Source organism: Gavialis gangeticus, unplaced genomic scaffold (genome assembly GCF_001723915.1).
Source record: "Gavialis gangeticus isolate Ggan-Ray unplaced genomic scaffold, GavGan_comp1, whole genome shotgun sequence".
Classification (NCBI taxonomy): domain Eukaryota; kingdom Metazoa; phylum Chordata; order Crocodylia; family Gavialidae; genus Gavialis; species Gavialis gangeticus.
The window spans coordinates 369,342-379,456 of NW_017728962.1; the positions used below are offsets into that span (position 1 = coordinate 369,342).

A 10,115-nucleotide genomic window follows, 5' to 3' on the forward strand; every position below is an offset into this window, starting at 1 on the left:
AGGCCAGTAGGGGCCTGGAGGACTGAAAGGTAAGAATTCCTCCCCCTCCATCCTATTCCAGGCTTCCCTCCTGCCCCTCAAGGTTCCCCCCTACCTCCTGCCTCTCTCTGCCCCCAGGGCATTATTTATTTGTGGCTGCCCATGCTGTTTGTCCCAGGAAGCAGGCAGAGAAGGGTTAATCTGCCTGCCCGGCGGCTGTTGCTATCAGGCTGCTGCTCTTCTGGCCCAGAGAGCAGCAGCAGTGGTGGTAGCTGGGCTGGCAGCTTACCCTTTCCCTGCCTGCTCCTTTGGGACAGACAGCACAGACAGCCACAAGTAATCAGGGAAGGTGGGCTGGGGGTGGGGGCAGTGAGCAGGGATCTGGGGTGCTGGGGAGGGTGGGGTACTGTGAGCCTAATGCAGCCAGTGGGGTGGTTACACTAAGGCGTAGCCTAGAGTGGTACACTTCAGTGCAACACGAGCTGGGTAACACAAATCAGAGATAATCCTGCCCTGGAGTGGTGTAATTTTGAGCAGCATAATGTGTCCTTAAAACCAGTTTCAGGTGTTAATGTGAGGAAAATCCAGGGTCTAAGAGCTCCAGAAGCCACCAATATTATTGTGTAACAAGACCTAAGTGTCCTTCTGTTATATTGTGTTTCCTGGTAGTTAGTTCATGTTGCTTCATTCTCTACTGAATGTCCAAAGGTTAAGGGCAAGGATAAAGATTTGAAACCTACTGTACTATAAATAAACTTTTTATTTTGAGCCTTTTGGAATGAAAACAATCAAGATTGTTTCAACAAAAACAAGATACTGGCTTGGCAGGGTGTTCTCGTTCAGCTGTGTGTAGCCTTTTCAACAGCATTAGCAGTTATTAGGTCCAGAACAGTGATTCTATGTTAAAATCTGTAAAGCTTATCCTTACAAAGAGAAAGAGAGGTGTGTACCCGTCGAAGGGCATCTAAAACAACATACTGTAATTTATGGATGTTTATGGCTAATGTATACTGCTTAGTTACATCCAGACTATCATAGATTCCCTTGATCGAGAAGGTCTGAATGAGAACCTGGGATCCACCTGTACTGCTGAGTACTGGTAATTGTTGTGGGGGGTAGAGCATAGGCATAAGTCTCACCTTTACACTTTCCTGACCCTGCATTAGCTCTCCACAAGATCAGGGCTCCTTAGAGTTACTTCAAAGTAACTATGCTATTATGATAAGATTGGTAAGATCTCTGGAAATGATCTAGGGAATGGAGCATTTGGATGTTGGCTGGAGACAGTCATAGACAAGCTAAGTACCTCCTGTTTTTGATGACAGGCATTATTGGAGCTGGAGAAGCAAAGGCCCCACTTTGCCTCTACTTTCCTAATTTATTCTCACAAAAGTCAGTAGAACAATCTATGTTAACTCTTTAAGAATGGGAATCTGATACTTTGTAGTACCCAACAGTTATATAAGGACAGCAGACAGAAGAAAATCTTAACCCTGCATCCAACAGACAGAACCAGCTACAACTGAGCTAACTGTTTAGAAGCCACCTACAAAAAGAGAACACCCTAAACCCTGAAATTCTAATCCTGAAAAAAGGAAAAAAGTCCATTATGCTTTCCATTAAGTTTATTTGAAAATGTTCTATTATGGGGTAGTCCTGTGTGACTTCAGTATCATTTTGCTAAACTAAATAGAAATATAAAATGGCACAGATTCATAGATTGTAAGGGGCTGCAAGGGACCTTGTAGATCATTGGGTCCAGTCCCCCTGCACTAGGCGGGAAAAGACAACTGATGTAATGGTAAGCTACAGCCCCGGTTATAATGGTAAGCTACTTCCAAGTCCCCTCTCAGCCTTCTCTTCTGTAGGCTGAAGAGGCCCAAGTCCCTCAGGCTCTCCTTGTATGGCTTGTCTTGCAAGTTCCTGATCATATGGGTGGCACTTCTCTTGACCCTCTCAAGTTTTTCCACGTCCTTGTTGAAGTGCGGCACCTAGGACTGGATGCAGTACTCCAGCGGTGGTCTCACCAGTGCGGAGTACAGTGGGAGTATCACTTCCTTAGTTTTGCATGAGATGCAATTGTTAATGCATGCCAGCATGTTGTTTGCTCATGTTCTCTCTTACAGAACTGTATGGTTCTGGCTTTAGTTGGCTGCTTGTGTGTGCTGTGGTCATATTTTTGTGAAAATGTAATTAAAAAGTATTAAAATATATATAAATATATACTTTTGATTATTATTAATATTCTAATATTAGAAAAGCCTTAGTCTATCTGTCCATAACGCTTTATTCACTCTCTAATTGGTTGTCTGACAGGCCCCGGCTCCAGCCCAAAGCAGCAGAGGGGAAGGGAAGCTGAGGAGGGGGAGAGTGGGTGCAGCCCTGGCCCTGGCTGAAAACAGCAGAGGCGAGTGGGGAAATGGCCCTGGGGGGAGGGGAGAACCAGATCCAGCCTGCCTTGACCTGAAGCAGCTGGAGGGAGGGGGCCCAGCCCAAAGCGGTGAGGAGGAAGGGAAGAAGAGGCAAAGCAGCCCTGAACCAGGACCTGGCCTGAAGTGGTTGTGGGGGAGCCAGGGAGCAGCCCCAGGCCCAGCTGGGGTGGTGGGGTAGCAGACAGGCCTCTGTCCCTGCCCGTCCTACTTGACGGGTAATTTGCTTGTGTGTGTGTGTGTGTGTGTGTGTGTGTGTGTGTGTGTGTGTGTGTGTATAAAAAACTTAGAGGTTGTATATATATGAATAGGAGTGGCAACTTTACAACCTCTAAGATTTACACAGAAATAATTTCAACCCTAAAAGTTGGTCTCTCTTCTGTGTACCCGGTGTACTCCTGTCCCATAGGCACACACGTCTATTTCTCTATCGCAGAAGCAGTAAATCAGTTGCTAGGGTTTTTTTTCTGGTCATTTTTAACTCCAGACCCATAATTTTTTATGACAGATCTGATCAGAACCTCATTTTTTCCAACACAAGAAGTACAGAACACTGCAATCCACCATCAATATTTATGACACGTACCAAACAATTAGCAAGAAAGGAAAATAAATTGGACAAAATGGTAAAAAAACATTTTACTTATTTATTCTAAAAAAAACCCACCTCCCTTACAGAATGTTAAATATACCAGGAAGCCAAAGGGATATGTTTACAACACTGACAAATGATTCCAATTAACCAAATAACTAACATGTGATTTTTGTCTTCATTGAAAATAATTCTCATGCAGTTGAGAAACTTAAACTCTGTTTGTAATAATACGGAACCTGAAAACGCACTGAAAAGTCTACAGAAAAGAGTCATGTTACCAACAGTTTTGTTTTGTTTTATAGCAGTCCTCTCATTGCTGCTGACAATTTCCTTTGAGCAGATTCTGCACCCTTGCTCATATTAAGTAGAAAACCAAAAGGGGCTGCTTAGAGAACAAGATACTGCTCAGAAACTGCAGTTTCACAGGCTGCTCTATGCATAAAGACTAATGTCAGTAGGGGCACAGACAGGTGCCCATCCTGTTTTAACAATGTAAATAAAAAGTGGAGGAATCAAGCCAGAGGTTAGGAGGTGGAGGAGGTGTGGGAGGAGATACAGTCCCACAAGATACAGCAAGATACCACAAGATATGCCAGCACCACAAGACTGAGAATTAGGAAATAATTAAGCAAATTTGCTGTTCTGCCCAGAACTCATATTTAGGATCATCAAAGATTTATTTAGGCCATTACATGCAAGTCCACACTTTACCCATCTCTGTATATAGTAAATCTTTATTTGAATGAACTATAATCCTTACCTCATTGACTTGCTTTTTGTCCAAGTGGAAAACTTGCCCGGAACTTGTTGAGGCGATTTCTTCATAAACCTTGTAACCAATATGTGCCCTGTCATCACAGTCTCCAGTCAACACAAATACAACCTAGGGTTTGAAAAACAAAAATATTCGAAAATAATTAAGCTGTGCCCTGCTATCATCTATGACAAATCTAAGCAGCAAAAAGACTCTTCTCTTATGAGCCAGTGAAGCATGCCAAAAAAAGGTTCATGATACTTCATGTGAGGGACAAATAGGCTGCTGTGGATTTATCTAATCAGAATTCTGTGGAAATGAAATAAACCTCCAAAAAAAGAAAGAAGCATTCTTTGAACAACAGATGGATTAAATACCTACTCCATGCATAACACTCCCATTGATTTGAATGTGATTTTTCAATGAGACTTCCATATGGAAAGGCAAACCAATCAGGATCAAAGGATGTAAAGTGAATAAAGAAAATAAACGTAGAAATGTCACAAGGGGTTGAAATAACAAAGTGTGTATCAGCACTTTTTATTCCCAGAGTAATTAGCACAGTAATTTTCAGAACAACAAAAACACCAATGCAACTGCCAAACTGACCAAGAATGCAAACACTGGCAGCTGGGTAATATCTTGCCTTTAATCAACAACCTTACTTATTGTTCCTTTAATCCTCAGGACAGTATATTTTTACAAGAGGAAAAAAGTGAAAGCCACTAGTTACTAAAATGAGAGTACATGATCCCTTTTACAAGGAGTTTAACAAGTATCTTGGAGAAAAGCTTTTTTCTTTAAATGCAGCTTAAAAACAAACAAAAACTCTTTGAGACTGAATATGACTATCCTTCATACCTGCGACTGCTTCTGTTGAATAAGCTGGAGGACTTCATGAGTAAGCCTGTAATCTTTGGATCGTGCATCAGTAAATACATATATGAAAGAACCAGGGAGAGAGATTTCGAGAGCAATTTTGATTGCACCAATGCTCATCTCCGGACAGTCACCGCCACCCTATTATAATTAGAGAAAAACACATACAACAAAGGAAAACAGATATCAGTTGAAACAGTTGAGGGATTTCCTTGTCAGGATATTTCTGACACATTTTTGTAACCTCTGATATTTTATTTATGTCATTATACATAACATCATATGGTTTCTGTAGAATACTTCCCTTTACGTCCATTAGATCTTCTAGTCTGATCTTCTTTATTACAGACTTTATCCGCTACTTCATCCATTTACCTGTATAGTGAGCTTCCTTCCTTACTTTTCATGTCCTTGTGACAAGGTATTTAGCAGAATCTGCAGATTCGTTGGAATCTGACAGGGCCATGCCATAAGCGTTTCTGCTGTGGCCTGTATACTGAGCATAATAAATTACTAATTACCTACAGCATATCTTTAAGAATGTCATATAAACTTGTTCTGAAGACATCAATGGATAGAAATTTGCTCCAAGAGTTGATCATCCTGTTAAATATTTGGGCCTAATTTCATATTTCATTCTGTCTGGCTTCAGTTTCCATCCTTTAATTTTTCTTATTCTTTTCTCCACTAAATGAAAATCTCTCTAGGTTCTTATATTTTCTTCCTGTGAAGGTACTTACCAAGTCACCTCTCAATCTTCATTCTCAACTCTCTCTTTAGCCTTCATCTTCATCAGCTGAACTTATTGAGGTCTTTAGCATTTATCATTGTAAGCCCTTAAATCACTGTGGCTCTTTTTTACACCCTCTGCAATTTTTCAAGATACTTTTTAAGGTGTGGATACCAGAAATGTTCAAAGTATGTCAGTACTGATCTTGTCAATGCTGTATGTAGACATAAATCTCTGACTCCTTGGGAGTGTCTATACATGCTTTTACTACTATAAAGGCTTATTGCGCAGTAAACCTTTCTGAGGAACACATCTACCTATGCTCCCTCTTGGGAGCAAATCTGCTCCCAACAGGAGCAGCCCACTACAGGGCTGCTCCCACAATGCTCTGGCCCCCTGCAGCAGCCAGGGGGAGCTCCAGGTTCCCCCAGGGTGCTAGCTTGGGGGTTGGTTGGCAGGGAGCAGAGGAACCCGTCCCCATGAGTACAGGTCCAGGAGACCTCTGCTGGCTGCAGCAGTAACTGTCTTCCTGCTCTATGCACATCAGGAGTGGTCTGTAGTGCTGCTGTAGTGGTCTCCTAGCCCCATGCACATGCTACCAGCCAGCCCCTGACTGGGTGGGGATTTCCCTGAGTAGCCTGGGGCTGGTCAGGAACTGTTCCCTGCAGGGAGGCAGAGAGCTCTCCAGTCCCAGCGCTGCTGGAGAGACCTGAGTGCTGGGATGGGGCAGGGAAGAGAGCTACGCCGGTCCTGGTGCTGCTCAGCTCCCAGCTTCCCGCCCAAGAGTGTTGGTGCTAACTGGGAGCAAATTTGCTCCTGGTCAGCATTTACACATATGCTACTGAGTAGTCTCTACAGCACAGTTCATTTACTACCTGTATTTACAGGTAGTAGCTAACTGCACAGTAGATTAATTTGCACATGTGATTAGTCTACTACGCAGTAAAGCATCTCATGTAGACACAGCGCTTATTCCTTGTTTATATGCCCAAACCTTGTATTATCCTTTTATGCCAAAGCATCACACTGAGATCTCATGTCAAACTACTTATTCACAATGAACTTTAGAACTTTCTCAGAGTCCCTGCTTTCCCCATAGCCTGTTTGGTAATATATGTGCATGTGTGCATATCTTTACACTCACAAAAGCCTGAGTTGCAAGGAAAAAAAGTCAAAGAAAGCAGTTCTGCATTTAATTTGGAAAGTGGATAATTTCACGGTTATCATCTTGTGGATATGAGATCCTTACTTTAGCTCCAGTACCTGTGATAGTTCTACCAGACACACTCACAACCCTCCTTCATTGGCTGACATTTCAGTTGTTCTGGTAGAATGAAGCAATCCCAAGAGGTTGTGGTCAGAGAGAGAGAAATTCTCTCTCAGCTAACAGGGATCAATCCCATTAAGGACTTCAAATATCAGAACAGTCTAGTAGTGAACTAGACTGAGTGCCAGATGTGGAACCAAGGCAGGGATCTTAGCAGAATGGTCACAGGTGATACACTGCTAGTAAGCTGTGTTGAAATATAGACAGCTGTTAACTTGGAAGTTTTTCAGGATACAAGTTGAATCAAAATGCTATGAAGTGTTATTATGCAAGTCAATTTTTCCTAAAGAAAAATAATGCTTAAGCAAAGTTCACATTTTATTGCATGCATATATTTTTTGCCTATACAAGACAACTTCCAAAGTTTTTAACCCCTTTCTTGCACTTTCACCACTTACAGAAGGGAATACAAAACTTATTTCTTCTACTCAGCTTTCTACAAACATGCATACATAGAATGCACACAGAGATATAAAAAGCAACTTTCTGTAATTAAATTATATCTGCAGGTTGGGAGGGAAAAATAAAAAGAAAGATAATGTTATTTTTATTTTTAAATATTCCCAGAGCATGCAGATACTACTGTGAGGTAACAAGCAGATGGACAAAAGAGTTGCTTCCTACAATAATTATCCAGATTTCAGAATTCTGAATAATAACCTATAGAATGTTAATGTATTGGCAACTGCAAAGGTTTTAATGTCAAAGTAAAGAACTCTACATATCTACATCTTACACCTCAGCATAAGGATCTTCTAATGTAGAGAATGTAACTGTTCTTTAAAAGATTATTCTAATGTTTCTGACTTTTGTACGAAAAGAAAGCGGTAAAGCTTCACATTCCCAAAAACCTTGGAAAGATACATCTCAAAAAAACCTTTTGACTCGCATGTGTCGGCAATTCATCCTGGTAATGCTATGTAACCTAGGGGATAGCTCAATATAGCCAAGTTAATCTTTTCCTGATGTTGTAGAGCTAGTGTCATCTTCAACAAATGACTCTCTGCGTTGAGCATTTCATTTTTAGACAAAGTTGAGACGATTGGTACTTCCTATAGTATTTTTCTCATTAAGGAAAACCTCTCCAGACACTTTAAAATCTTTCAGACCATTTTTCACACAAATTGTTCTTTTGAGCTAACATTTATTTCATATGAATTGCAGAAATACTATCTTGATCTGAACAGTGTTCCCAGAACAGCAGGACATTTTTCCATATCATAATGTAGGAGGGCTGCTTTCTCAAAAGGAAATTAGGTGATAGTACAAAATAAAACACATCAATTTTATATAGCAAACTTTTCCTAATGAAAAACTCTCTTCAAAAACTTTTCCCCCAAGTTGCAATCAAACATGCTTATTGCTACATTGTGAAATACTCTGCAAAACTAATGATGAATAAGCCTCGGATGGTTCAGTATTTCATTCCAGCTTGGATAAGCACCCAGAAATTTAGATGTTTATCTGCAGCTCATCTGAATTACCCAAATTACTTTGATCTAAATTTAGCAATGATATAACTCCAGTGCCTTTAACAGGATTTCAGTTGTTTTACCACACTGGAATTTGGTCTGTAGTTTTTAAATCAGACTGGAATTTGTTTCAATAAGAAAAAGACTCATTTCACTAAATTAGTGGTAATTTTTGCACAAGGTACTATTAAAAATAAATGTAATCTGATGCTCTTTTGATGGACATTATTCCAGTATCAAGTTTTTTTTCTTTAAGTCTTCGTCTACACACAGCTTTTATATTAACATAGTTCTTTTGCTAAGATGTGTGCTACTTTTACTGATACAATTACAAAAATTAGCCCTTGTATCAACATACATTATACCCCTTTGCACACAGGAATAACATATGCCAGCAAAGTTGGAGTGTTATTGTAGCCATGATGATCTACAAAATGTCTGAGGGGCAATGCTCTTTTGTGATATCTTTTATTGGACCAACAGCTCTCCCTACTTTACAGTCAGTTCAATAAAAGGTAGCAGTCTTTTCATACTTATAGCTACATGGAAATTGTGTTGAGGCAGAGTGACTAAACTATGCCAATATAGCTGATGCAAGGTAACACTTTTGTGTAGAGCAGGTCCATCTAAATTTCTTTTAAAAAAATAAAACTATAGTTAAGTGAATTATGCATTCTTTTAACCAAAGTACTAAACTCATCCCATCAAAATGTTTGACAATATCTTTTCCTTTATGTCATACAAAAAATAGAACTCTTGGTTCCAAAATGATACCTTTTATAAGACCAACTGGAACTTTTCCTTTCTGTAGAATTGTAAAGTTCTCAACAACAGATGAAATGCTCTTCTGAAGAGATTTAATAGAATATAAATGAGAAAGCTACAAGATGCACTTCCCATTTTTAAATTTTACATAGATTTTAGATTCATGCTGCATACATGAAAAACAGATTCATTAATCTTGAGTAAAACAACATAGACAGAAGCTCATGCACTCAGAGATGGTTATGCTTCATTGAATGCATCTGCCAAACATTGGCTGTGTACAGACATTCCCCCACACCGCCATGGACAACCCTCCCCACCCAACACCACCACCCCAGCCCACCAAACCTCCCATCCAGCAAACCACTGCCAGTGCCAGTTTTATCAGTGTTTGCCAAAGCTGGGAACTGAGGAAATTAAGTTGGGGTGGAGGGAGGGGCAGGAGGGACTGAGGGGTTACTTGTCTGGGGGTAGGAGGGGATTAGGGGGCTAAAAATAGCCCCTGGTCCCTTGGGGTGAGGGAAAGAGCCCCTCCCACCCCAGACCCCATAGACTCTGTGAGCCCCCTGATCCTACCAAACTGTCCAGGACCCAACCAACCCCCTAAGGACCCTACTTTCCCCCACCCCTGATTCCCCTGATCCCCTCTGTGGACTCTACCTACCCTTGTGATCCCTCCAGCAGAGCCCAACTGGCTTTGTCATCTTTTTGGATTCACAATCCTAAACATCTACTAATAAAATTCAGTCTTTCCTAGAAAATATGTCAGTTTTTTGAATAATGATGGAGGTCTTTATTTAGATATATTTCAATAGGCTATGCAATGTCCATCATGCCTGAATATTTTTGGCTAGTCAATATTGTTCATGAGAGTACCACAATAAGAATCATCTGCAGTAAAGGCAGGCAGTCAGCTTCCATGCTTTCACTCTCTTTCCTTGCTGCTGAGCCAAATGCAAGCACAGAAAGAACCCAAATCCCCAAGAGCAGTTTTGTTCTTGATCACATGGTGCTCTCTTCATAGTAGATCAAGTTGGTAAGTTAACACACCTGCGTTAAAAATCTGGCTCATCCTAACAGAAAGAGGAAACAGCTCTGTCCAACTTAAACCTTCCCTCCGCCAGCTTGTGACCATTGTTCCTGGTCACTCCTTGCGGCACTCGGGGGAACAGGGACTCCCCCAGC

The 10,115-nt window shown here is 41.0% G+C and overlaps 1 protein-coding gene across 2 annotated transcripts in view; it reads right to left on the reverse strand.

The window, feature by feature from the left end:
* Positions 1-10,115, reverse strand: part of HMCN1 (hemicentin 1) — a 451,483-nt gene that overhangs the window by 332,885 nt on the left and 108,483 nt on the right. For both annotated transcript variants that reach the window (XM_019501224.1, XM_019501215.1), the window contains exons 3-4: positions 4,619-4,777; positions 3,764-3,886 (exon numbers count right to left, since the gene is read on the reverse strand). In XM_019501224.1, coding sequence (XP_019356769.1) covers positions 3,764-3,886; positions 4,619-4,777 — 282 coding nt within the window. The remainder of the gene's footprint in view (positions 1-3,763; positions 3,887-4,618; positions 4,778-10,115) is intronic.